This window comes from Cinclus cinclus, chromosome 8 (assembly GCF_963662255.1).
Source record: "Cinclus cinclus chromosome 8, bCinCin1.1, whole genome shotgun sequence".
Taxonomy (NCBI): Eukaryota; Metazoa; Chordata; class Aves; order Passeriformes; family Cinclidae; genus Cinclus; species Cinclus cinclus.
The window spans coordinates 30,259,726-30,286,528 of record NC_085053.1 but is presented as its reverse complement, the minus strand read 5'-3'; the positions used below and the strand labels follow the sequence as shown (position 1 = coordinate 30,286,528).

The window sequence follows — 26,803 nt, the reverse complement described above, 5'->3', positions numbered from 1 at the left end:
CGTGGTCCTTGAGTACAAATTCTAATGAAAATAGAGACAGGGGTTTTCATTTCTTCTTCCTGAGCGTACGTAGAATTTTAACACAAGCATTTTATTAAAAATCAGAGTTGTGAATCATTCGTGGCCAACAAGTGACTCCCACTCGTTGGCAGAATGACCCGAGCTTGGCTTTTCACTGACAACAAATAAAGCAGCACTTAATGAACACAGACAGGTTGTTCTGAAGGCACTGAAGAAGCAAAATCAGGTGGATTTTTAGGATTCAAAAAAAATTATATATTTTGTCAGCATCTCACTGGGTTGGTTTTCTTCCCCCCTTTTTTGAATAATGAATGGAGTTGTTTTAAGGCAGTGTTAATGGCAGCAGCGCTGGGTAAGGGATCCAATTGAGAGGCTGTCACGGGGCTCTGTTGTTTCCCTGACAAGGCTTGTCATGTCCCTGTGACACCTGACGTGCACAGCCCTGGCTGATAAACGGCTCAGAGATGGAGCTGTCACTCTGCATTACCTGGCACCAGCAATTACCTGGCTGGGCTCTCCGGGGGGACAGCCAGGGTGGGAGGTGTGGGTGCACCCAGGGAGCCACTTCAGGGCCTGGCACAGAGGGATGGATCCCAGCTGTGCTGGAAATGGGAATTCTGGGGAGGGTTTGTGTGGGGGAGAGGAGAGGAGAGGAGAGGAGAGGAGAGGAGAGGAGAGGAGAGGAGAGGAGAGGAGAGGAGAGGAGAGGAGAGGAGAGGAGAGGAGAGGAGAGGAGAGGAGAGGAGAGGAGAGGAGAGGAGAGGAGAGGAGAGGAGAGGAGAGGAGAGGAGAGGAGAGGAGAGGAGAGGAGAGGAGAGGAGAGGAGAGGACACAGTCCAGGCTGGGTGGGACTGGCACCCTGGGCTGTGGGAGCTGCCCCTGCCCATGTCCCTGCCATGGAAGCAGACGAGCCTTAATGTCCCTCCCAACCCAAACCATTCCAGGATTCCCTGATCCCTGGGTGCCTCCAGCTGCGATGGGGAGCAGTGCCCGTGCCTGTGGAAAGGAGCCCTGAGTGCTGGGCTGGATCCCTCCTGGGAGGTAATTTAGATGGAAGAGTTTCCAGCTGCCAGTGGATTTTCCGTTCCTTAGAGCCCGGCGGTGACACTTCCCTGCTCCCGCTCCTGTTGCTGTTCCTGGCAGCAGCAGGAACAGCTGAACCCCCCGTGCTCCTGGGGATTGCTGCCAGTATCCCTGGATTTGTCTCGTTCTTCAGGGGGGCTCTGGGAACGGCTCTGCCATAACCATGGCAACGTGCAGAGTGTGCAGGCGCTCCGAATCCCTGCTGGTACCTAAAGCAGAGCTGTGACACAGGAGGAATGGCAGTCACACCCTGCCTGGCCTTGGGAGGGACCCTGGAGGCTGCTGGGGATGCCCTGGGGCTCTGTGTGGGAGCCAGACAAAGCCTTGGTGACCCAATCCCCACTGGGGACAGAACTGCCTCACCTGGACGCCTCCACAACCCCCGAGCTCCCTCCTGCCTCCCCTGACACCTCCCAGGATCCCTCCTGCCTCACCTGGACACCTCCCAGGATCCCTCCTGCCTCACCTGGACACCTCCCAGGATCCCTCCTGCCTCACCTGGACACCTCCCGGGATCCCTCCTGCCTCCCCTGACACCTGCCAGGATCCCTCCTGCCTCACCTGGACACCTCCCAGGATCCCTCCTGCCCTCCCTGACACCTGCCAGGATCCCTCCTGCCTCACCTGGGCACCTCCCAGGATCCCTCCTGCCTCCCCTGACACCTGCCAGGATCCCTCCTGCACCCACCTCTACCTCAGCATCGTCCCCTTGCCTGCAGTTTGGACTTGGGATGTGATCCAACCTCGGGGCAAAGTGTGATTGATAGATCTCAGAAAGGTTTGGGGGAAGTTCTGTCCTGAGGAGGGGCTGAGATGCCAGCCCCCAAACCCTCCCGAGCTGGAGACTCTGCAGGGTGGGCTCTGGCTCTGGAGCCGCTGAACTCCTTTGCTTGGGAGTCACACATTGGTTCGAGCATGGACTGAGCTGAAACTGCGGCTTGAACACCTTGTTCTATTTAAAATGAGGAAAAACAAAGTGTCCCACGGGTTTTCTTTGCACAAAAAGAGAAGAGGTGGGAAAAGGAATTCTGCCACTCCTCTGTGTGTAAACAACACTCAGGGTGACTCTGGGAGTTGGTGTCACTGTGACAGGACACTCAGGGTAACTCCGGGTGTTGGTGTCGCTGTGACACTCAGGACACTCAGGGTGACTCCGGGTGTTGGTGTCGCTGTGACACTCAGGACACTCAGGGTGACTCTGGGAGTTGGTGTCGCTGTGACAGGACACTCAGGGTGACTCCGGGTGTTGGTGTCACTGTGACAGGACACTCAGGGTGACTCCGGGTGTTGCTGTCGCTGTGACACTCAGGACACTCAGGGTGACTCCGGGTGTTGGTGTCGCTGTGACACTCAGGACACTCAGGGTGACTCTGGGAGTTGGTGTCGCTGTGACAGGACACTCAGGGTGACTCCGGGTGTTGGTGTCACTGTGACAGGACACTCAGGGTGACTCCGGGTGTTGCTGTCGCTGTGACACTCAGGACACTCAGGGTGACTCCGGGTGTTGGTGTCGCTGTGACACTCAGGACACTCAGGGTGACTCCGGGTGTTGGTGTCGCTGTGACACTCAGGACACTCAGGGTGACTCCGGGTGTTGGTGTTGCTGTGACACTCAGGACACTCAGGGTGACTCCGGGTGTTGCTGTCGCTGTGACACTCAGGACACTCAGGGTGACTCCGGGTGTTGGTGTCACTGTGACAGGACACTCAGGGTGACTCCGGGTGTTGCTGTCGCTGTGACACTCAGGACACTCAGGGTGACTCCGGGTGTTGCTGTCGCTGTGACACTCAGGACACTCAGGGTGACTCCGGGTGTTGGTGTCACTGTGACAGGACACTCAGGGTGACTCCGGGTGTTGGTGTTGCTGTGACACTCAGGACACTCAGGGTGACTCCGGGTGTTGCTGTCACTGGAACACAGAGCCCTGCAGGAACAGGGACTGCTTGCCCTGCACTGTGCACAGCTGTGGCTGAATTGCCTGTGAAATCCAGGACATGGAATTGCTTTTGCTGGTTCACTGCCTTGTGTGGGATCCCCAAATTCTCCAGGAGCTGAGGAGGACTCGGGGATGTCCTTGGTCATCCAGAGGGTCAGGTCACAGGGATTCACCTCTAGGAGTGACCCAGCAAACCACAGAGGACCCTCTGGGCCGTCCCCTCTTCGGGGCTGTTCAGTTCCTTCAGCCTCTTTGGTTGGTTGTTTGGTTGTTGTTTTATTTTGTTAAAACACAATTTGGAGAAGCCAAATATTTCCTGTCAGGGAGATGGAAAAAGCAGAGAACAGCAGTGAACTCCAGGTGTGAGAAGTCACTTCAGCACCCAGAGGAGCCAAATCCTGCCCTCGGAGTTTGGTGAGATTCAATGCCTTCAACAAGAACAGGGCTCGGAGTAATAATATTTCAGTTAAAATTAGTGCAAAAACTTGTCGGTGCAGTTTCTTTTGGAAGTGTTCCTTACCCTTTAAATGTTCAACTGGCACATTCCCATGGACTGGGATCCGTGTGAACAGACTGTAGCACTTGTTTGTGGAGGCAGATTGCCAGAGGAAGAGATACTTTGGCAAATACATTTCATTTACAAGAACAAAGTAGAAAATTGTGGTTCAAACCGACTGCTGTGAAGGGGTTAATTATTTCTGTGTTACACTTTTGTCGACTTCACACCAAATTTCAAGGAGTAAACTTGAAATTTGCAGGAGTGGCTGGATCTGCAGAGCCTTGCTGCTGGTTCTGCCATGGGCAGGAGGTGGAAAGGAAAAGAGGAAGGTTTGAAAGCAAAGAAACCTCCCCAGGAAGAGCTGCAGCCTCCAGGGAGGGGCACATGGCAGCAGGAGCGGCTCAGATGCCAGGGATGGAATTCCTGGAGAGGATGAGCCAGGAATTTCAGGAATTCAGGGAAGGACATTCCTGGAGAGGATGGGCCAGGAATTTCAGGAATTCAGGGAAGGACATTCCTGGAGAGGATGGGCCAGGAATTTCAGGAATTCAGGGATGGACATTCCTGGAGAGGATGAGCCTTGAATTTCAGGAATTCAGGGAAGGACATTCCTGGAGAGGATGGGCCAGGAACTGCAGGAATTCAAGGATGGACATTCCTGGAGAGGATGGACCAGGAATTTCAGGAATTCAGGGATGGAAATTCCTGGAGAGGATGGGCCAGGAATTTCAGGAATTCAGGGATGGACATTCCTGGAGAGGATGAGCCTTGAATTTCAGGAATTCCTCCTTAGGAATTAGGTTAATCACATCTTGTTTTCCTGAGCAGGACACACTGATCCCAGAGCAGTGCCCGGCACAGCCCCACATCCCACATTCCTGTTTATCCCACTGACCCCAGAGCAGCCCAGACCCCCCTGCTCAGTGCAATTACAGCAGCTCAGAGCAGGCCCACAGCAGCCAGATCACTCTGCTGGAAGCACTGCACTCCTTTAACTCCCAGAGCTGAAATTATTATTATTATTGTGTCTTGGAAGGCATCAACAACGTATTAAGTGCTTTAAAGTGATGCTTAAGAACCTGGGAGCCCTGAGCTGCTGAGTGGAGAGCGTGGCACGAGCAGCACCCCAGGAAGGGCTGGGAAGGGCTGCAGGCACAACCTTCCTTTAATCACCTGCCTTTGATCTTCCCAGCCTTTGTACCATTTAGTTTTTCTTCAGGAAACTGATTTTCAGGGCTCGTTGGTAGGAATTGGCTGTCTAGAACTGGGCCAATTAAACAGTTTTGTGCACATTGATTCATTCTCAACTGCTCGCTTTCATTACGGTAAAATGATGGCTGATGTATTTCTCATTTACCGGGTTATTATCAATTCCTCACCCTCGTCTGAAGGCCAAATGTGCTGTGATAGAAACAGGAATCCAATAAAAGTGTTCACAAGCTATTGGGATATGGGGGGAAGATATTTAAATGGAGCTTTGTGGGAAGAACACAGGAAAAGAGGAGCAGCACAACAGAAATCCATGAGCAAAGCTGCTCTTTCAGTAAAAGGAATGTCCTGGACAGTCCCAGGATTGTGTCTGGGGACTCCAGGTCACCCCTTGTCCACCTGGACTTTGCTTTAGCCATAAATTTAAAGTTTGGGACTATTTTTCAGTTCCCAGTTGGATTTTCAGGTTTTAATCAGAGCTGTGGCTGCCCCTGGATCCCTGGCAGTGTCCCAGGCCAGGTTGGACACTGGGGTTGGAGCAGCCTGGGACAGGGGCAGGTGTCCCTGCCTTGGCAGGGGTGGCACTGGGTGGGATTTAATGTCCTTCCCAACCCAAACTACTCTGGGATTCCATTAAATTCCCTAAATATTAAATGAGTTCAGCTCTCAGATTTCCTCCCAGTGTTTTTTGATACAGAGGACATCACAGCAGAAGAATCCCTTCCATCACTCATTCATTTACTCCCTGGCCCCGCTGGTTCTCCCTCCCTGGAATGACACTTTCTGATGGATAATCCCACTTTTATGAAAGGTTTTTTTGCTGAAGGCACCCAGGAATGAATCAGCTCCAGGTTGTTCCCTCCCCGGAACCCTCGGGAGCAGCTGGGTGGTTCCTGTTGGTCAGGAGCAGGCAGGGAATATTGGGAATATCCTGCTGTCCACAGGAAAATCCAAAGTTTTGTTGCATTTCTTTTATAGGAAAGAGCTTTTATTAAAAGAGGCGATTAAAATGGGTCAATGGCTTGCACTGGTATGGTAAAAAGTATATTTTATACAATTGGCTTAAAATGAGATGGTTTTTAGCCAACTGTAAGGCAGCTCCTTTTCTGTAGATGCCTTTTTTGTTAATTAGGATTTTCAGCTGCGTTGCATGAGTAAAATTAATAGTTTTGCAGAATAAAAGTAATAGTTTTGCTGCTCCTGCTGCAACCAACAGCCCCGTGTCCTGCGCCAGGAGCGGCCCGAGGACAATCCCTGCTCCCAGGGCCAGCCCCACACGGTGACACCGGTGGTATTTCTTATTGATACATCGAGATTTAAAATATTCCAGGGAAAAGCAGGTGGTTTGGGTTTTTTTGTTTTTTTGTTTTTTGTTTTTTTTTTTTTTCCCATGGAAAACACACGTTCCTCAAGTGCCACCTGCTGTACTGACTGCACCAGGGCATGGCAGTGATGAATCCTTCCGGGAGCCTGTAGCTTCCTCATTCCAAATTCCAGCCCAGACCTTCCCCGGCAGCAGGAAAACACAGCTTTGTCCTTCCTCATTACTGGGGACATTCCCTAAGTGGGAATTTGCACGGCCCCCTGTGTAGAGCGGGTGCCCCAGCACTGCTTCACACTTTTATAAATAAACAGCAATAGCGCTGTCATCTCCTCATCACCCTGAGAGGGGAGTGATAAAAACCAGCTCCAGAACCAGAGCCCAGATGATTTTTCCACAGGATGGGACTACAAGAAGGAGAGAGAGAGTAAAAGCTGCCAAGAAGGCAACATCTGCTATAAACTATAAACAAACAAATTGCATGGACATGATTTGGGAATGCTGGGCCACCTAAGCACTGCAGATCTTGGCAGATCATCCCCAGTCCAAAAAATTAAATAAATAAAAAAAAAAAAGAAAAAGGCAGGGAAGGGGGAATCAGAGGTGCTTTGGAAGGAGCTCTGTGCATGGGCACAGCAGGGAACGGAGGACAGTGTCCCAGTGATGGCACAAACCCACCCAAAACCATGGCATGGGCCATTAATCCTAATTAAAAATATTTATTTAAATAACAGATTGCCTCCAACATTGATTGTTATCCCAAAGTATCCTTCAGATTTTGGGATATTTTGGGCACTGCCCAGATCACCAGGGAATGGTCCCGGCCCCGAGGCTGCCAGAGCAGCTCCAGGAGAGTTTGGACAGCGCTTCCAGGGAAGCACAGGGTGGGATTTTGGGATTGTCCCGTGCAGGACCAGGATCTGGATCCACGATCCCTGTGGGTCCCTCCCAGCTCAGGATATTCCATGATTCTGTGACTCTGTGATGGCTGAACGCTCTCTCAGTTCCCGTCGGGATTTCACTGGGACCGTGGTGAAGGAAAAACAGCCCCAGCCCGGAGTGTTTCCATCTGTGACAGCCAGGGCTTGTGGACGGCTCCTTGTGATCTGTCAGCAGCTGGGGCATTCTGGTCTGCCTTCCTGGGGAATAACTGGGAATATTCCTGTAAGGAATAACTGGGATCTTCCCGTGAGGAATAACTGGGGATTTTCTCGTGAGGAGTAACTGGGGATTTTCCCGTGAGGGAATAATGGGGGAGTTCCCATGAAGGAATAACAGGAGAGTTCCTGTGAGGGGCTGGGCAGGTGTGCCTGGGGGTGCAGGATGAGATGGGCAGAGACAGAGTCACGGGATGGGCTGGGTGGGAAAGGAGATTAAATCCCATGGAGTGCCACCCTGCCATGGCAGGGACACCTCACACCGTCCCAGGCTGCTCCCGCCTGGCCTGGGACACTCCAGGGATCCAGGGGCAGCCACAGCTGCTACGGGCACCAGTGCCAGGAATTCTGCCCTCTTTTAAAGGGTCCCATCCTGCCCCCTTCCTGTTCCCTTTTCCCTTTTTCCATTCCCCATTCCCCATTCCCCATTCCCCATTCCCCATTCCCATTCATTTCCCCATTCCCATTCATTTCCCCATTCCCCCATATCCCCATTCCCCATTTCCCCATTCCCATTCCCCATTCCCCATTCCCATTCATTTCCCCATTCCCATTCATTTCCCCATTCCCCCATATCCCCATTCCCCATTTCCCCATTCCCATTCCCATTCCCCATTCCCCATTCCCCATCCCCATTCCCCATTCCCCATTCCCCATTCCCCATTCCCATTCATTTCCCCATTCCCATTCATTTCCCCATTCCCCCATATCCCCATTCCCCATTCCCCATTCCCATTCATTTCCCCATTCCCATTCATTTCCCCATTCCCCATTCCCCATTTCCCCATTCCCCATTCCCCATTCCCCATTCCCCATTCCCCATTCCCCATTCCCATTCATTTCCCCATTTCCCCATTTCCCCATTTCTCCATTCCCCATTCCCATTCATTTCCCCATTCCCATTCATTTCCCCATTCCCCCATATCCCCATTCCCCATTCCCATTCATTTCCCCATTCCCATTCATTTCCCCATTTCCCCATATCCCCATTCCCCATTTCCCCATTCCCATTCCCCATTCCCCATTTCCCATTCCCCATTCCCCATTCCCCATTCCCCATTCCCCATTCCCATTCATTTCCCCATTTCCTCATTTCCCCATTTCTCCATTCCCCATTCCCCGGATCCCCCTCACTCCCCCTCTCTCCGTCAGGGGGCGCTCGAGGCCCGCTCCGCCCCCAGGGCCCGCGGCTGAGGCGTCCTCGGCGCTGCCTGAGCGAAGGGCGGGGCGGGGCAGGCCGCAGGCGCGCGGCGGGCAGCCCGCGCGGCGCAGGCCCCGGGTCCTGCGTGTGGCGGCGGCGCTCGGCCCGGCCCGGCTCGGCCCGAGATGGCGACCAAGAACTTCCGCGTGAGCGACGGGGACTGGATCTGCCCCGACAAGAAGTGAGGGCACGGCCGGCAGCCGGGCGGGGCGCGGGCCGGGAGCGGGGCAGGGAGCGCAGCGCACCGGGAATGGGGAGCGAGGCCGGGAACGGGACCGGGAACGGGGCAGCGCGGGCGCACCGGGAGCCGCGGCCGCCGGCTCGGGGGGCGACGCGGCCCGGCCTCGGGGAGGTGGCTTTGGGCGCGGGACAAAGTGGGGTTAAACTGGGTGAATCCGCAGCGCTGGAGCCCGGCGCTGGGCGGGTTCCAGCTCTGGGTGATCCCGGCCCGCGTGCTCTGCTCCGTGCCCAGGTGCGGGAACGTGAACTTCGCCAGGAGGACGAGCTGTAACAGATGTGGCAGAGGTGAGTTCCCACCAGCACGCGCCTTGCCCCCTCGTCTCCTTCTGCCCCGTAAAACGGCGTCAAAAATTCCTATCGAAACCGAAGCTGTTCGAGAAGTCCCAGTGTTTTTGTTTAAAAAACCCTTAAATGTTTCTCCTAAGTTCTGAGGCTGCTGTTTCAGACGCTCTTGTGTCTCTCCCCGCAGAGAAGACGACGGAGGCCAAGATGATGAAGGCGGGGGGGACGGAGATCGGGAAGACGCTGGCGGAGAAGAGCCGGGGGCTGTTCAGCGCCAACGACTGGCAGTGCAAAACGTAGGCTCCAAGCACACAGCTCCTGCCTTTCCCTGGAAATTCCCTGTGCTGCTGAGACAGCAGGGCTCAGGGCTGTGCTCTGGGGTTTGCGCTCGTTTGCTGCACAGCACTTCATTAATAGGGCAGCAGAAAGGTTTGAAACTGCAGCACTGCCCAGGTAAAAGGGCATGTTTGATAAGCTGAGACTCTTGCCACGTTTGGAGAGAGTGTGGAGGTGGAAGTGCCCCCTTCATGGCATGGGCAGGTGCTGCCTTCCCTGTGAGGGTGGGCAGGCCCTGCCCCAGAGCAGCTGTGGCTGCCCCTGGATCCCTGGCAGTGCCCCAGGCCAGCTTGTGAAAGCCTGTGACAGTGGGAGGTGTCCCTGCCATGGCACGGCTGGCACTGGATGGGCTCTGAGCTCCCTTCCCACCCAAACCAGCCATGACTCTGTGATTCTTGGATATGGCAATTCCAGCGAGCTCCTGGCCTGGCAGGTTACTTCCAGGGAAGGGAATGGAACTGGGAAGGGGGCTGGAGCCTCAGGAGAGGCTGAGGGAGCTGGGAAGGGGCCCTTGCTTTGCAGTTGTGCTCCTGCTCCTGCACACTGATTTGACATCTTCCCCAGATTTGTCCAGTGCTGCCACCTTTCCAAGTGCTGTGTCCCCACCCTTTTATCCTCAGTCTGAAGGGTGGTGCTTTATCTCCCTTTCTGAAGGAAAACCTTTTGTCCCCAGTCTGAAGGATAACATTTTTATTTCCAGTCTGAGTTATCCCCAGTGTGAAGGATAATATTTTATTTCCAGCCTGAATGAGAACCTTTTATCCCCAGTCTGAAGGGTAACATTTTATTCCCAATCTCAAGGGTGACCTTTTATCCCCATCTGGAAGGTCAGCTTTTATCCCCATCTGGAGGGTCACCCTTTACCCCCAGTCTGAGTGGTCACCCTTTGTCCCCCGTGTGAAGGATGAGCTCTCCCATGTCTGTTCTGCCCCTGCAGCTGTGGCAATGTGAACTGGGCGCGGCGGTCCGAGTGTAACATGTGCAACACCCCCAAGTACGCCAAGCTGGAGGAGAGGACAGGTGAGCTGGGGGTCCCTGGGGTGCTGGCACTGCTGCCAGAAAGGGCTCTGGAAGTCAGAGTGCACGCTCTGGTCTCCCAGCAGAGCTGGCACAGTTCTCACACGGTGAAGGTTCTTGGCCTCGGCGAGTTTCGGTGCTGTGGGAAGTGGGGGAATTCATGTGGGAAATGGGGGAACATTCAGCCTGAGCTGCCCCTGTGTTGGACTGGGATGTCAGGACTTTGGAAGCAATGTTTTATTAATCTGCAGAGGCCTCCTGTGGGCTGTCCAAGTGCAGAGGGCTGTGCAGATAAGGCTGTTATCTGCTCAGGAGGGCTGGGGCTCAGTTTCAGCTCTCCTGAGGGAACTGGAGCAGGATCTCCTTACAGCTCCTGCACTGCCCTCTGCACCCACCATCAGGCAGGGAACTGACTGCAGGACTGGGAGTTTAGAGCACAAAGGCACAAGAAATAAAGGAGCCTAGAGGAGAGCACAGAGCTCATTATTCAAAAGGAGAAACACTATTTCAGTATTGGATATTGTAAAGATGGTAAAGGATATTAAATAATATAATCGTATTTCATATAATTGTTATAATTGCAAATAATATATCCACGTATTTATTATTTAAATAATTTATTGAAGTGCTCAGTAATTAATTAAGTTGATACATACTCTTAGTGGTCCTAATCCATTATTTTAATTGGATTTCTGAGAAACTGCATTTCATAAACGTGTGTGGGAACAATTCATGTTCCTCCTGAGATCCTGTTACATCCTTATGGCAGATCTATAATTCCATGAGGGTTTCCAGAGCCCCTGTGGAAGTTTCTGTGCTCAAAGCAGCTGTATGTGCTGCAGCTGAAGGGAATGTGTTCTTCTGTCCCTTTTCAAGGCTATGGAGGAGGATTCAATGAACGGGAGAACGTGGAATACATAGAGCGGGAGGAGTCTGATGGGGAGTATGATGAGGTAAGGGAGGGGCAGGGATTGCTCTGGAGGGACTCTTGTTGTTTTTTAAGGATATCCCATCAAATTGAAATGTTCATATTCCCATCCATCACTGTGGAGTCTCATTGTCCCCAAGACCAGCATCTCTTTGAAAGTTCCTTGTTGCTAATTGACATTCTGTAGTGCTTCCCTTTCCCTTTGGGAAAGATCTTTTTGAAAATTGATGATTCTTTATTTCCTTATAGAAGTGTTATCAAAAGTACAGTTGGTGATTGTTTTTGATTAAATCCTGTTCTAATCCTGGTACAAAATTCCTCAGTTTGGGCGCAAAAAGAAAAAGTACCGGGGGAAGCCGGTGGGCCCTGCCTCTATCCTGAAGGAAGTGGAAGATAAGGAGTCTGAGGGGGAGGATGAGGAGGATGAGGATGAAGATCTCTCCAAGTATAAATTGGATGAGGTAGGCTGGTTTGTTGTTTGGAAGCAGTTTTTAATCATGATTTCAGTGCTGCCCGGGAGCAGGGGAAGGGCTGGTCAGTGTTTGCAGCTGCCTTTAGAGCAGAGCTCTGGCAATAACCGTGCCCAAAGCTGCTGGAAGAAGATTGCACAAGCTCTGCTTTGTTCCAAATACCTGCCCTCAGAAATGGGCAGCTTCTTAAGTCATAAATTACAAGCTTATCTGAGATCAGAACCCAAAACTCCGAGATCTTTATTTGTAAGCTGGGTGTGTGGTTACCATATATAGCAAGTGCTCTTGGGTTCTCTTCCTAGGGTTTTAAAACCACATCAGATTGATTTTTATAAAATATTTTGAGGGGTGGTTTTTTTCATCTTTTCTGAACTATATGAGCATCACTTATTGAATTTTCCACATCTTTGGGCAGCAGCCCTGCAGAGACACGTGCAGATGGTCATGTTTTACACAGCAGCCACCAAACTTTGCATATGAGATCAGTCTCTGCAGAGCTGGGCTTTGCTTAGAGATTCTGGGGGTGAAAATTCATTTAGAGTAAGTGGTAAAAATGTGGCTGTGTGCTCATTAACTCCACTAAATTACAAGGGGGGGGTTGCAGGGTTTTTATTTCTTTGGTCCAAAACACCAATTTTCAGTCATACAACTGTGGGCTGTCCTTAACTTCCGTTCCATTCTCAAAGGCTGGGAAAGAGCACGAGGTAAACGCTAGAATAAGTAAAAAACTGGAGGGAATCTAAAAGCACTGCCTGAGTTTGCTGTGTCGTGCTGTCCCAGGATGAGGATGAAGACGACGCTGACCTGTCCAAGTACAACCTGGATGCCAGTGAGGAGGAGGACACCAACAAGAAGAAGAAGGCGCCGAGGCGCAGCCGCTCCAAGTCCCGCTCCTCCCGCTCGCGCTCGTCCTCGCGCTCATCCTCTCACTCGAGCTCAAGGTCTAGGTCCAGGTAAACGGGTACAGGTTAACGCCAGGCAAAATGTCAGTATCTGACTTCCTTATTTACTTTGTCTTGATTGCCTTGCAGTTGTGTAATGATGTGAATAACTCTCCATTTACAGAGGTGGTGATGCTCTGCCCGAGCTGCGGCAGGGAGGCTCCGTGGGGCCTGGGGGTTGTTTGTAATGGTTTAAGTAGATGTTTGGTGAAATCCTCCGAAGAAATTGAATAATGCGATTTATTTCCAGGTTTTTCAGGCTCGTTGGCCGCATGTGGTTCTGTTGTTGAACGGAGGGGGGCACTGCTGGAGTGGGAAGGGGTGGCAGAAGAGGCAGTGGTGATGCAGCCCAAGGATTTGGGGAAAGGACACACTGGGAATATCCTGGGAATAAAGACTAGAAACTTGAACTTGAGTTAATGGCAAGTGACAAAACTTTAAATGCAGTGGCAGTGTTATCAGAATAATCCTATCAATGTTGTCAGAACCTTCCCATCCCTGGAAGTGTCCAAGGCCAGGCTGGACTTGGCTGGGAGCGGCCTGGTCTAGTGAAAAGTGTGCCTGCCCATGGAACAGTGAAATGAGATGAGCTTTAAGGTCCCTCCCAGCCCAAACCAGTCTGGAATTCTCTAATAACACTGAAGGTTTATATGGGACCTCACAAAGGTCCACTGGGCAGGCTTGAGCTCTCTCATCCCTGTTTAAATTTAGTAGTAAATGAACAGTTCAGTCAATGCTTTGAAATTGGGTGATGTCAGTAACACTGGAGCTTTTCAGCTGCCTTACAGCTCATGCAAGGAGGATCCTGATTAATCAGAACAAGCTCCCAGGATCATTTATTTAATTCGGATTTATAGAGTTGAAATTTCTTCTGATCTTCCCAGCTTCATCATTGCCCCTCTGTGCTCTCAGTGCCCAAATTCTGCAGCCCCTCGTGGTAACCAGGGGCCAGCCCCAGTCTCTGCCTTGGCTTCTCCCCATCACTGTTGGATCTTGCTGCTGCTGCCTCTTCTGTTCCTCAGCCTGCCCTCCTTCCCACTCCTCAGAGCAGTTTGAGTGCAGTGCTTGGCCAAGGACACTCAACAACCTCACCTGCCCATGACTTTGATCATGGATTCACAGATATTAACAGTGAAGTAGAAAGTAACCTGTGCTAACTGAGATTTCAACTTCCTCGTGAACTTTTTGCTTCTAGCTACAGATAATTGGAAATATCAGTTGCCATTTGTTTTGGTTGGTTATTTTTTGGTGGGTTTTAAAGAGGTTTAAATATATTTCTTAGCTAGGGAGTTTTCACACTACTGTGTCCTGCCCAGTAAAATGAGAAAGTCGTGGTAACAATATAAACTGAGAGGCTGACAGCAAGTAGAATATATTTTACCTGAAAATATTATTAGAATTTGTTTTCAATGCTTTTGTTTCCAGTGGTTGCTGGAGCCTGCTGCAATTGTTAATTTTTTCCTGTGGTTTGTGCTTTAGATAAAATCCATCAGTGAAAAATTGGGAAATAATTCTGGCCGGTTACAAGTTGTGTTGGATATGGCTGTATTTTAGCCCCAAATTAGCCACTTAATTTATAATGCAGGGGAAAATCTTTATGAAAATGTGAAGCCGATTACAAAGTGCTCGTGAGAGCTGGCTGGGGGGAAATGGAGTTGACCAATCCTAATGCCCTCATCTGCTCTGCCTGGCAGGGAAACTGATGGGTTTCCAGTTAAGGCACAAATTAAAGCATTGATTCCATGAAATGGTTAATAGATGGGAAGTTATTTCTATTTGCCAGGTAACTGCAATCCTGTTTCATTGTTGTGCTTTGTTTTAGGAGCCATAATCTCAAGATGACTTTACAATGTTTTTAATGCAAGATCTTGCCGTGTCCAAGTGTCTGGTTTAAAGTTGCTGTGGTGATGCTGGGGGGGCAGGAGGGGATTGGCATTTTAGGACTCAGACTGTGTTGCTGCCTCGTGTCTGCTGCTCTCAGGAGCAGTAACTCTTCTAAATGCCAGTCAGACACTGGAAAAAGATCTCCCATGTTGTTGCAGGTCCCATTCCAGGAGTTCTTCCAGTTCCAGATCGAGATCCCGCTCGAGCTCCAGGGAACAGTCCCGCTCCCGTGGGTCCAAATCCAGGTGAATGAGGTACCAGCCTGTCCTGCACTGGCAGGGCAGGGCTCCACTGCTCTGCTCCCACCCTAAGCTGTGCTGCTCAGACCAACATTAACTGCTTTTTATCTTGGAAGTCAGACTGGCTGGGTCTCTGCAGCAGTGCTGCCACCACAGATGTGTTCACTGAGGAGCAGAGGTTTTGGTGCAAGAGGTTAAGCCTGGCCTAAGCCGGGCGAGCGGACACCACCGAGCTGCAGTGGAGGAAGAAGGATGTGTGCATGGTTCCCTGCTGCAGGCATTTGGGTGCTTTTCCTGTTTCCACTGGGGCTGCTTGAGCTGGATGAACATTAGAAATGCCATTGTACTTCTGGTTTTGTGTTCAGTGAGAATTCTGCATCTTCCACGAGACAGGGCAGCTGTTCTGTGTAAACCTGGGAGACTGTAGGAAAATGTTGGTAGCAAAGGGTGGGAGAGGCTGGGAGCAGTCAGAGTGATCTGTGTGGAGCATCACTGAGCTGGGCAGGGCACAGGAACAAAAGCACGTTTGAGGTGTCCTTGCACAGGCATTCCACTGGCAGAACATTCCCTCTGTGATGGAGTGAAGGGCTGTCCCTTCTCCACGCGTGCAGAGAGTCCCAGAATTCTAAATCAGGAAGCTTGGTTTGGGAAAACAAGCCCAAATGGTGCCAGCACCCCTTGGGGGCAGGAACATGCTGTGGACTGTTCCGTGAGGGTCAGCACGGGATGGAATCCGTGCTTTTGGGAAGAGGAAAAGGGTCCCTGTCCCCCACCAGAGGGGCACTGTGTCCCAAGAGACGTTTTCAAATATTCTGACTCCATTCTGAGAGGCTTTTTGCAGTATTTTGGTTGAGGAAGGTTTTAGTCTCTTCACAAACTTGAGTTTGAGATGTGTAAATGTAACAGCTGGATTGGTCACTGTCTGGTCAGATGAACATGCAGTGTGCAGTGTCCATTAGGATAAAGTGAACCATGGTAAATCAGCTTTAGCTCTCTGGGTTCCAGGTTATTCTGATGTCTGAATTTAACTGCTGAGGAAGGTCCTTACAGAGCAAACTTCCCAGCAGTCTCCCAGTGCTTTTTTTTTTTTTTTTTTTTTTTTTTTTGCCAAAACGGCTCATTTTTGGTGAATGCTGGGAAGAGCTTTCCAAGCCATTGGTGGTCCATCTATCAGGAAACACTGCTTAGCAGTATTTCTTAGGAAAGCTGCCCTGGCAGTAGCAGAGTAAGTATGGAAGCCCCTCGTGTTTATTTTCCACACCCCTGGAGTAAACAGAGTAGTGAATTTTTCGTGAAAACTGTCTATGCTTGTTCTGTCTTTGTGCCTCCTCCACGATCCCAGAATTAAATGTGATTTATTTCTCAATCGATAAAGATCCAGCTCCAGGTCCTACAGGGGGTCTTCCACCCCAAGGAAAAGATCTTACTCCAGCTCTCGCTCCTCGTCTTCCCCCGAGAGAGGCAAGAAGCGAAGCCGCTCTAGATCCTCTTCCTCTGGTGATCGCAAAAAAAGGCGCTCGAGATCACGGTCACCCGAAAGGTTTGGGTTTATGTAGAATAAGAATGGCTGTATTGACATGTGTGATGGTTTATTGTAGTTATCCAAGGACTGAGATTCACTGGGAAGCAATTGAATCTGAGCAGTTATTCTCATAGTAAAAGTAGTTTCCTGACTTGTCCTACTCTAACTTTTGTTAACCCCTCTGTAATTGGTTTGTGGTTTTTTTTTAATAATATTCCTCCCTGCAATGAAATTCTTCCTGGTAGGAGCATGTTCCTTATAAAGACGTGGCTCACCCTTCTTTCAGTGTGTGACAGTGTTAATGTGTTCATTATTGAATTATTTTCTTAAGTAAATACTGCATCGAATTAAAAAAACTGCATTCTGCTCTCAGTATTAAACTTAGACATTCTTTATTAAATTAGTGGCTTAAAGTTACTTGTATACTCTTGTAAGGCCCCCATGAGAAATACTTGGCTTCCAGCTATGGTAGGATGCTGCTCAAAGTGGGTGCCAGGATGAATCTGAGCTCATTTCTGTGCATGCTTTCTCCATTTGTATCTTGCAGACGCCGCAGATCTTCCTCCGGATCCTCCCATTCTGGTTCCCGTACGAGTTCTAAAAAGAAATAATGTCTAAAAGCTCACACTTAACAAAAACCCACCAAAATTCCAGTCAGTGCATGAGACATTTTTAAGAAGTTGGTGTCTTACTTGGTCAGAAGTGCTCAATCTTCTAGTAGAGGTGCATGTCTGTCCTGGCTTTCTGGCAAGCTGCAGCTTTGTTCATCCATCACCCAAACCCGCAGTAGCATTTTAAGCCATAAACTCCCCAGCACAGGGGGAAGTTCTGTGCTCTGGGGTAGTGTGGGGAGGGTTGTTTATTATTTTTCAAGATTAGTTCCTCCGTTCCTGGCTCCCTCAGCTGGAGGAGCAGGTTGGGAATGCCCTGGCACAGCTCTCTGTGTGAGTTTTCCAGAGCAGGATGGAGCTCCCGTGGGACCAGAGCAGGGGCAGGGCCGGGGGCAGCCAGGGCCAGCAGTTGTTCTTTTGCCACGTAGCAGTGCCAGTGCAGATGGACACCCCTGTGTAGCAGCTCAGACCCCCTGGTCCATCATGATTCCAGAGGGAATGAGCTTCATTCCTGGCGAGGGAGGACGGTGCTGTGGCTGTGCTGGTTTCCAGAGCCTGGACTCCAGGATCCCTCCTTACAAACGGAGCAGTTGGGATCTGCTCTTGGGCTGGAGGAGTATGGAACTGGCTCCTTGGAATCAAGGGAAGCTTCTGCAGGCCGCCTGTAAAATTTCCTTTGGGGCTGACTAAAATTTTCAAGGTATCTTAATTTTATTTTTCTTTAAAAATGAGAATGAATAAACTGCGTAGAAAGTTCTGGCATCTTCAACGTCTTCTTCATGGATCATTGTTTTGCTCTTCAACATAATTTATGGCTTAAAATGCTTTATGGAATCCATTTGAATATAAAACTCGCTCTCTCTTGAGCTCCGTTTGGTTAAGAAAGGTTTAAGTTTCTTCAGTGCCATCACAAGGTAAGTATGGTAAGGAAAGTTCTTTTTAAGCAAGCAAAGAACAATATACCTTCTTTTATTTCAGTAATAAAACTGCCAGATTTGCTGCTTGTTTTGATAAACTGTGCAGAAACAAACGGAGCAAAATTGAAAAACTCCATTCTGCTTTTTTTTTCCTCTATTTTCTCTTTTTTTTTCTTTTTTTTTCTTTTTTTTTGAGCCACGTCTTACAGACTGGTCTAGAAGCAACATGTTTTTGGTGTAGAGGTATTTTGATAAATCTCTTTGCAGAAAAAATGCAGTTTCTTCTTTAATGCTTTCTTTTCTCTCTAATTTCCATGCAAAATGTGTGTAGGTTGCACAAGGGCAGGTTAGTCTGTAACTGTGCCTCTGACTTCAACGTCCAACTAAACTGTAAAACCAGATCAAGTAGACGCTCTGTTGTTAGCCTTGGGTTTTCTTGTGCTTTGTACTCCAATTGTTGCTGTACTTAACAGATGAGAGGTTTTAAATTTAGCGACTGATAGGCCACAGGCAAGGGAGGAGGATGCTTCATTTGGCTTAGAGAACGTGTAAGGAAAAATGACGCTGTAGACAAATGTAAATAAAACCTGTGAGTCACCTGTGCTCGAGTGCTTTGTCCTGGGGACACTGGGATTGCTGTGCAGACCCTGACCCTGTCACCTGTACTGATCCTGTCACCTGCACAGACCCTCACCCTGACCCTGTCACCTGCACAGACTCTGATCCTGATGCTGTTACCTGCAGAGACCCTGATCTGTCACCTGCACTGATCCTGTCACCTGGCTCATGGATTCCACGTGTTCGCAGCGTTGCAGTCCCTTAAGTTTTAATTTTTTTTTATTATTATTTCAACAGCAAATGAGCTTTTACAAAACTCCAAGGTGTTTTCACAGGATCATGGAATAGCTTGGGCTGGATGGGACCCACAGGGATCATTGATCCAGACACCCCAAACATTCCCACCCTGTGCATCCCTGGGAGCGGGCTCCAAACGCTCCTGGAGGTCTGGGAGCCTCAGGGCCAGGACCATTCCCTGGAGAGCCTGGAGAGAGCCGAGCACCCTCTGGGGGAGGAACCTTCTCCAAAATCCATCCTGAGGCTGTTCCCTCTGCTCCTGTCCCTGTTCCCTGGGAGCAGATCCCAAATCCCCCCGGCTGTCCCCTCTTCTCAGGGAGTTGTGCAGAGCCACAAGGTCCCCCTGAGCCTCCTTTTCTCCAGGCTGAGCCCCTTCCCAGCTCCCTCAGGAATTCTCCAGCCCCTTCCCACCTCCCTCAGGAATTCTCCATCCCTTTCCCATTTCTCTCAGGAATTCTCCATCCCTTTCCCATTTCTCTCAGGAATTCTCCAGCCCCTTCCCAGCTCCCTCAGGAATTCTCCAGCCCTTTCCCACCTCCCTCAGGCATTCTCCATCCCTTTCCCAGCTCCCTCAGGCATTCTCCATCCCTTTCCCAGCTCCCTCAGGCATTCTCCATCCCTTTCCCAGCTCCCTCAGGCATTCTCCATCCCTTTCCCATTTCTCTCAGGAATTCTTCAACCCCTTCCCAGCTCCCTCAGGAATTCTCCATCCCCTTCCCAGCTCTCTCAGGAATTCTCCAGCCCCTTCCCAGCTCCCTCAGGGATTCTCCAGCCCTGTCCCCGCTCCGTCAGCCTCTCTCCAGGCTCCGCTCCCTTCCCCGGGCCCTGCCCGCTCTCGCTCCCGCCCCGGGGCGGGTCTCTCCCGTCTCTCCCATAAAGCGGCCGCGCGGTGAAGCCGCGGCGCTGCCGGCTCCGTGCCGGGGTTCGTGCCGGGCTCTCTCCCGGGTCGTGCCCGCTCCGTGCGGGTTCTCCCCGCTCCGGGATGAGCCCCTGGCAGCAGCGCCCGCCCAACGGCAGCGCCGCCGGCGGGCCGGGCCCGCGGGGGAACGGCACGGGCCGGGCGGCCGAGCGCGGCAGCGCCGCGTCCGCGGCCATCCCGCTGACCATGATGCTGACCGGCATCGTGGGCAATGCCCTGGCCATGCTGCTCGTGTCCCGCAGCTACCGCGCCAAGGGCAGCCGCAGGAAGCGCTCGTTCCTGCTGTGCATCGGCTCCCTGGCGCTCACCGACATGCTGGGCCAGCTGCTCACCAGCCCCGTCGTCATCTCCGTGTACCTGTCGGGCCGGCCCTGGGCGGCCATGGACCCCTCGGGCCGCCTCTGCGACTTCTTCGGCTTCAGCATGACGGTGTTCGGGCTGTGCCCGCTGCTGATCGCCAGCGCCATGGCCGCGGAGCGGGCCCTGGCCATCCGCGCCCCGCACTGGTACGCGAGCCACATGAGCCCGCGGGCCGCCGAGCGAGGCCTGCTCGCCATCTGGGCCGCCGGCCTGGCCTTCGCGCTGCTGCCGCTGGCCGGGCTGGGCCGCTACGCGCTGCAGTGGCCCGGCACCTGGTGCTTCATCAGCGCGGCCGGCGGCAGCGCCTTCGCCGCGGCCTTCGCCGCGCTGGGGCTGCTGTCCCTCGTGGTCACCGGCGCCTGTAACCTGGCGACCATCGAGGCGCTGGTGGCTCGCTGCCGGGCCAAGGCCCGCGCGGCTCAGCCCGGATCGCGCTGGGGCCGCATCGCCACCGAGACTCTGCTGCAGCTGCTGGGCATCATGTGTGTGCTGTCCGCCTGCTGGTCACCGCTGCTGGTAGGTGCAGAGCCCCGGGCTGCTCCAGGAACCCTCCGGGGCAGGGACAGGGATACAGGGATATGGGGACGGGGGGATCCCTGCTGCTTGGGGACGTCATGGACAGCGGGGACAGCGACAGGAGGATCGCTGTTCATTGGGTTCATCTGTGGACATCCAGGAATAACAGGGACAGGGGATCTCTGCTCCTTGGGGATATGGACAGCAGGGACAGGGGAGAGACAGAGATAGGGACGGGGGGATCCCTGCTCCTTGGGGACATCCATGGACAGCAGGGACAGGGATAGAGGGATCCCTGCTCCATGGGTTCATCCATGGACAGCAGGGATTGGGGCAGGGGATCCCTGTTCCTTGGGTTCATCCATAGACAGCAGGGATAGGGACAGGGGGATCCCTACTCCTTGGGTTCATCCATGGACAGCAGAGATTGGGGCAGGGGATCCCTGCTCCTTGGGGACATCCATGGACATCAGGGACAGGGGGATCCCTGTTCCTTGGGTTCATCCATGGACAGCAGGGATAGGGACAGGGGGATCCCTACTCCTTGGGTTCATCCATGGACAGCAGGGATAGGGACAGGGGGATCCCTACTCCTTGGCTTCATCCATGGACAGCAGGGATAGGGACAGGGGATCCCTGCTCCTTGGGGACATCCATGGACATCAGGGACAGGGGCGGGAAGGTTGTAGGACAGGATCTGGGAGTAGAGGAGAGCAGAGTGCAGGGAAATGGGAACCAGAGTTAAAAGGAGGAGAAAAAGTGGGATGTGAGGAGTGGCTCTGGGAGCAGGACACTGCAGTCAGATGGGATTTAGGGGCTTTTATTTGCTCCCACCTTGCAGCAAAACGTCCTTCAGTGTTTTACGATGAGAAAAAGCACAACCCGTGACTGTGAGTGCCTTGTGGCTGGCAGCCTGCTGGGTTTGATTTACAGCAGCCTTCTGGGCTTGGCCAGGCCAGTTTTTTAAGGATCTTTGTATTACTTTCCACTATTTTATTATTCCTTCCTTAAGAACCCCTCCTGGTGATGGAGGAGTCAGGGAGGCAGAATCCACATCTTTGTGTGGGACTGGGGCACACCCGAGGGTCTGGAATGCTGTCCCAAATTCTATCTTACTCTATCAAGGAGTAGTAGGATTTTTGGAAAATTTGTGCTTGGGGTCTCTGAGCACAATGGGCTGAAGCTGGCTGAGGAAATGCTGAGGTTATGTGAAGGGTTCTTTGTGGCTGGAGAAGGATTTTTCTTCTTGTCCTGTCACCTCTGAGGGTTTCCCCAGCTTTGCAGCATGAGAGGAGATCCCTGAGATGGGGGAGGCATTTCTTCCTCATCACCAGGGCTCTCAGATGTATCAGTGAGGAATCAGGGATTTCTGTGGATTCAGAGGCAAAAGTCAACCCACAAGCACAAGGGAATTCAACAGCCCTTCCCTGCAGCAGCAACATCTGGAAGTGTGGGACTTCTTCTGTGGGGGGTCTCAAAATCCAGACTCGTGGCTGCAGGGCTATTTTTATAAATACACCTCCACTTTTATATCTGCATCCCAGCTTTTTCTGCACAGCTCTGAAGTGCAGGTCAGGAATTAGAGACCGGATTTTTGGAGAATGCAAATGCCTTTTCAGTGAAAGGCAGCTCGTAGCAATTATTTAACCTGTAGCTGCCGCACTCAGCAGTTGTAAGAAACAGAGCTGAAATAGAAATCCAGGGCTTTACAGAGGAGGTTTTTTTTTGTTTCTATGAGTTTTTTAAAGACGTCTGAGTTTTGTAACTGAGAAGTAATGGATCCTGGCAGCTGCTGCTGTGAGGTAAACAACGCCCTAGCCACACACGGTATTTTTAGAGCTGATTTGTTGATGTAAACGACAAAATCAAATGTGATTTAGCAGCAGAGGGAGAGCTCTGACATCGTGGCTGTGCTCTGGAGGGCTCCTTGGAGTGTCCTGCACGTCTGGCAGGGTGCTGGCTCGGGAAGGAGGGAGGAGAGCAGACAGGGCAGGAATTGTTTCCTTTCTCCAAGCACACAGGATGTTGTTGGGCTCAGCAGGGAGCACCTGGGAGAACGCTGCACTCCGGTGTGGCATTGCTGGTTTCCAGTTCCCACTGGTCTTCTGGTTATTGTGGAGCACGTGCTGACAGGACACAGGGAATGGCTTCCCACAGGGCAGGGATGGACGGGATCTTGGGCAGAATTCCTGCAGAATTCCAGAGCAGCTGTGGCTGCCCCTGGATCCCTGGAGTGTCCCAGGCCAGGTTGGACATTGGGGTTGGAGCACCTGGGACAGTGGGAGGGGTCCCTGCCGTGGCTGGGGTGGGATGGGTGGGATTTAAGGTCCCTCCCAGCCCAAACCAGTCTGGGATTCTGGGATAACCCCCGAGCTGGATGGCAGCAGACAAACGACTCTGAGGTTGAAATGGAAGAAGCTGTTCCTTGATTCACAGAAACACCACTGCAGCACAAACTGGAATTCTCACAGTGATAATTTTGGAGTTCCAGGCAACAAAATCATCCCTTCCCGGAGCTGTTTCAAAGTTATTTAAAGCCAAAATGCTCAGAAATTCTGCTGCTTCTCCTGTTAAAATTCTTCTGCTCCTTATCCCCCCTGGCAGACAGAAAGTAAAGACGTATAAAACCACACTCATGATAACAGCAAAGTTTTAGCTGCTCTTGTTGAATAAATCCAATCCCCAGCCATATTTCTATATGCATTTTGAGCCAGATTTTGAATGACATAAATTATGTTGACTTTATTCCACCTAATGCTGTTTCTCTGCCTTGTGCAGCCTTTTAATCCATTTAGAAGACCAATACAGGCCATGATAAGCAACCTCTAATGATATCAAACAAACAAAATTTCTAGTAGAGCAGCTGTTGGCCCAGCAAATACTCCAGTCAAGGGATACTATGTAATAAAACCAGAAAGGAGCAGCAGTTGTGTGCTTGGGAAATGTATTTTATTAGCCTGGTGGTTTTGGAGCTCCACCAAACAAAGAGATGGGAGAGTCTGGACAGGGACAGGGACAAGGACAGGGTGTGAAGAGCCAGGGAAGTAGTCAGGTCAGGTTCTGGCTTGTGGGTCTGGTATCCCAGTGGCTCATGATGTTCTTTGGGTCTTTATCTGTATTTTCACTAGGCAGCTGTATCCATATTTTCACAAAGCTCTATATCCATGTTTTCACTAGGCTCTATATCCATATTTTCACTAAGTGCTTTATCCATATTTTCACAAAGTTCTGTCCATGGCCACTTATGTCAATGAAAGGTCGTGGGTGGAATCCTCAGCTGCTTCTGTTTAAAGAAACAAAAACAATTCTCCTGTGCTGTCCATGCTGCCCTCCCCTCCAGACTCAGCCCAGGCTTTCCAAGGTCAACACATGGTTATTGATCTGGCACCCAGAATGTCCCTTTGAATGGAAAAATCCTCCCTGGAGCCTCTGCTCCTGGTCACTGTGGCTCCAGCTGTCCCTGCTGTGACCTTGGTGGTGACACAGCTCTGAGGAGCTTCCTGTGGGATTGCAGCTTCTTTCCAAAGGCTGGAGCTGGGGTTGGGCAGGACTGGCAGCGAGTCCCTGCAGGTCTGCTCCCTCGGGCAGCTCCCAGCACTTTTGGGACTCGCTGCCAGTTTATCCAGGGCTGGGAGTGCTGGAGGGGCTGGGCTGTGCCAGGACAGGGCTGGAGAGGCTGAACTGTGCCAGGACAGGGCTGGAGGGGCTGAGCTGTGTCAGGACAGGGCTGGAGGGTCTGGGCTGTGCCAGGACAAAGCTGGAGGGGCTGAGCTGTGCCAGGACAGGGCTGGAGGGGCTGAGCTGTGCCAGGACAGGGCTGGAGGGGCTGAGCTGTGCCAGGACAAAGCTGGAGGGGCTGAGCTGTGCCAGGACAGGGCTGGAGGGGCTGAGCTGTGCCAGGACAAAGCTGGAGGGGCTGGGCTGTGCCAGGACAAAGCTGGAGGGGCTGAGCTGTGCCAGGACAGGGCTGGAGGGGCTGGGCTGTGCCAGGACAAAGCTGGAGGGGCTGGGCTGTGCCAGGACAGGGCTGGAGGGGCTGAGCTGTGCCAGGACAAAGCTGGAGGGGCTGGGCTGTGCCAGGACAGGGCTGGAGGGGCTGGGCTGTGCCAGGACAAAGCTGGAGGGGCTGGGCTGTGCCAGGACAGGGCTGGAGGGGCTGACCTGTGCCAGGACAGGGCTGAAGTTGCCTCGGGGCAGTGCTGGCTGTTCATCCATCTCTCTGGCACTGGGAGCACACCCAGCACCATCCCAGATCCATAGGGATTGCACACTCCAACAGCTGGGGCCTCCCAGTCGTGCCCATGAAAAGTCTGTGAGCAAAAGAAGCATCTGTTGAGGGAAATGAGGTGTTGAGGGAAATGAGGAGTTCAGGAGCCCTCCCACAGAATCCCAGTCTGGCTGGGGTTGGGAGGGACCTTAGAGCTCACGCAGTCGCACGGGCAGGGACACCTTGCACCATGCCGGGCTGCTCCGGGCCCTGTGTGGGACGTGGCAGGGACGCACAGGCTCCCTGGTGGCACAGCTGTGGCGGCACGCATCCCCTCACCCGTGTCCCTTTTCCCTGTCCCTCCCCAGATCACCATGCTGAGGAGGGTGTCGGAGCAGGCGGCCGGGCCGTGCCGGGGCGATGCCCGGCGCTGGGAGCCACACGAGGAGTGGCACAAGGAGTGGCACAAGGAGTGTGACCTGTCCCTGACCGCCGTGCGCCTGGCCTCCCTCAACCAGATCCTGGACCCCTGGGTGTACCTGCTGCTGCGCAGGATCCTGCTGCGCCGCTTCTGCCAGGCTGCCAGCGCCGTGTCCAAGTGCTCCAACGCCGAGTGCAGGGACAGGGACAGGCACAGGGACAGGGACAGGGACAGGGACAGGGACAGGGACAGGGACAGAGCCATCACCCTGTCCCACCAGATCCGCCGCACCACGGCCTGAGGGACCTTCCCACAATGGCCTGAGGGCTCATTCCCACAGCTCCGGGAGCTGGAAACCCTCCTGGGGACCTGCTGGCACCCCTCACCGTGTCACTGCTGCACCCGGAGTGCCAAATTCCTCCTGCAGGGTGCAGAAGTGCTGGGATACAGCAGCACAGGACACTCCGTGGTCATCGGTGGCTGAGCTGCACCACGGGGTGAGGACGTTCCATGGTCACTGCAGAAAGGGATCAGGACAGTCCATTGTCACTGCAGAACCAGGATCAGAACAGTCCATTGTCACTGCAGAATGGGATCAGGACAGTCCATTGTCACTGCAGAATGGGATCAGGACATTCCATTGTCACTGCAGAACCAGGATCAGGACAGTCCATTGTCACTGCAGAATGGGATCAGGACATTCCATTGTCACTGCAGAACCAGGATCAGAACAGTCCATTGTCACTGCAGAATGGGATCAGGACAGTCCATTGTCACTGCAGAATGGGATCAGGACATTCCATTGTCACTGCAGAACCAGGATCAGAACAGTCCATTGTCACTGCAGAATGGGATCAGGACAGTCCATTGTCACTGCAGAATGGGATCAGGACAGTCCATTGTCACTGCAGAACCAGGATCAGGACAGTCCATTGTCATTGGAGAATGGGATCAGGACAGTCCATTGTCACTGCAGAACCAGGATCAGGACAGTCCATTGTCACTGCAGAATGGGATCAGGACATTCCATTGTCACTGCAGAACCAGGATCAGGACAGTCCATTGTCATTGGAGAATGGGATCAGGACAGTCCATTGTCACTGCAGAATGGGATCAGGACAGTCCATTGTCACTGCAGAACCAGGATCAGGACAGTCCATTGTCATTGGAGAATGGGATCAGGACAGTCCATTGTCACTGCAGAATGGGATCAGGACAGTCCATTGTCACTGCAGAACCAGGATCAGGACAGTCCATTGTCATTGGAGAATGGGATCAGGACAGTCCATTGTCACTGCAGAATGGGATCAGGACAGTCCATTGTCACTGCAGAACCAGGATCAGGACAGTCCATTGTCATTGGAGAATGGGATCAGGACAGTCCATTGTCACTGCAGAACCAGGATCAGGACATTGCACGGTCACTGCAGAATGGGGTGAGGACATTCCATTGTCACTGCAGAACCAGGATCACAACATTCCATGGTCACTGCAGAACCAGGATCAGGACATTCCATGGTCGCTGTCACTCCTGGCTGAGAAATTGGTTGGATTTCGGTGCCTTAAAACTGATCAGGGGTTGTGGCAGTGATGGAACATCACTGAAGATGTTCCAAGAACCAAAGGCAGCACGAGTCTCCTGACTCACAGATGTATCCTGATGAACCCTCATCCCTGGGGCAGCTGAAGGCAGCTTGGGGAGGATGCAGC

The 26,803-nt window shown here is 52.2% G+C and overlaps 2 protein-coding genes across 3 annotated transcripts; both read left to right on the top strand.

The window, feature by feature from the left end:
* Positions 1-8,516: 8,516 nt before the first annotated feature.
* ZRANB2 (zinc finger RANBP2-type containing 2) lies at positions 8,517-18,418 on the top strand. Of its 2 annotated transcripts, XM_062497186.1 has the most exons (10): positions 8,517-8,609; positions 8,901-8,953; positions 9,138-9,246; positions 10,224-10,306; positions 11,180-11,256; positions 11,555-11,692; positions 12,482-12,654; positions 14,685-14,771; positions 16,141-16,305; positions 16,835-18,418. In XM_062497186.1, the coding sequence occupies exons 1-10, from the start codon at positions 8,554-8,556 to the stop codon at positions 16,896-16,898; spliced, it is 1,005 nt and encodes a 334-aa protein (XP_062353170.1). In that variant the 5' UTR covers positions 8,517-8,553; the 3' UTR covers positions 16,899-18,418. The 2 variants fall into 2 exon arrangements, with proteins under 2 accessions (XP_062353170.1, XP_062353171.1); XM_062497187.1 differs by lacking the exon at positions 8,901-8,953 and having other exon boundaries at positions 8,579-8,609.
* A 1,234-nt stretch (positions 18,419-19,652) lies between these two features.
* PTGER3 (prostaglandin E receptor 3) lies at positions 19,653-25,394 on the top strand. The gene is made up of 3 exons (XM_062497779.1): positions 19,653-20,465; positions 25,041-25,285; positions 25,340-25,394. Exons 1-3 carry the CDS (start codon positions 19,653-19,655, stop codon positions 25,392-25,394), a joined length of 1,113 nt encoding a protein of 370 aa, XP_062353763.1.
* The last annotated feature ends 1,409 nt before the right edge of the window (positions 25,395-26,803 follow it).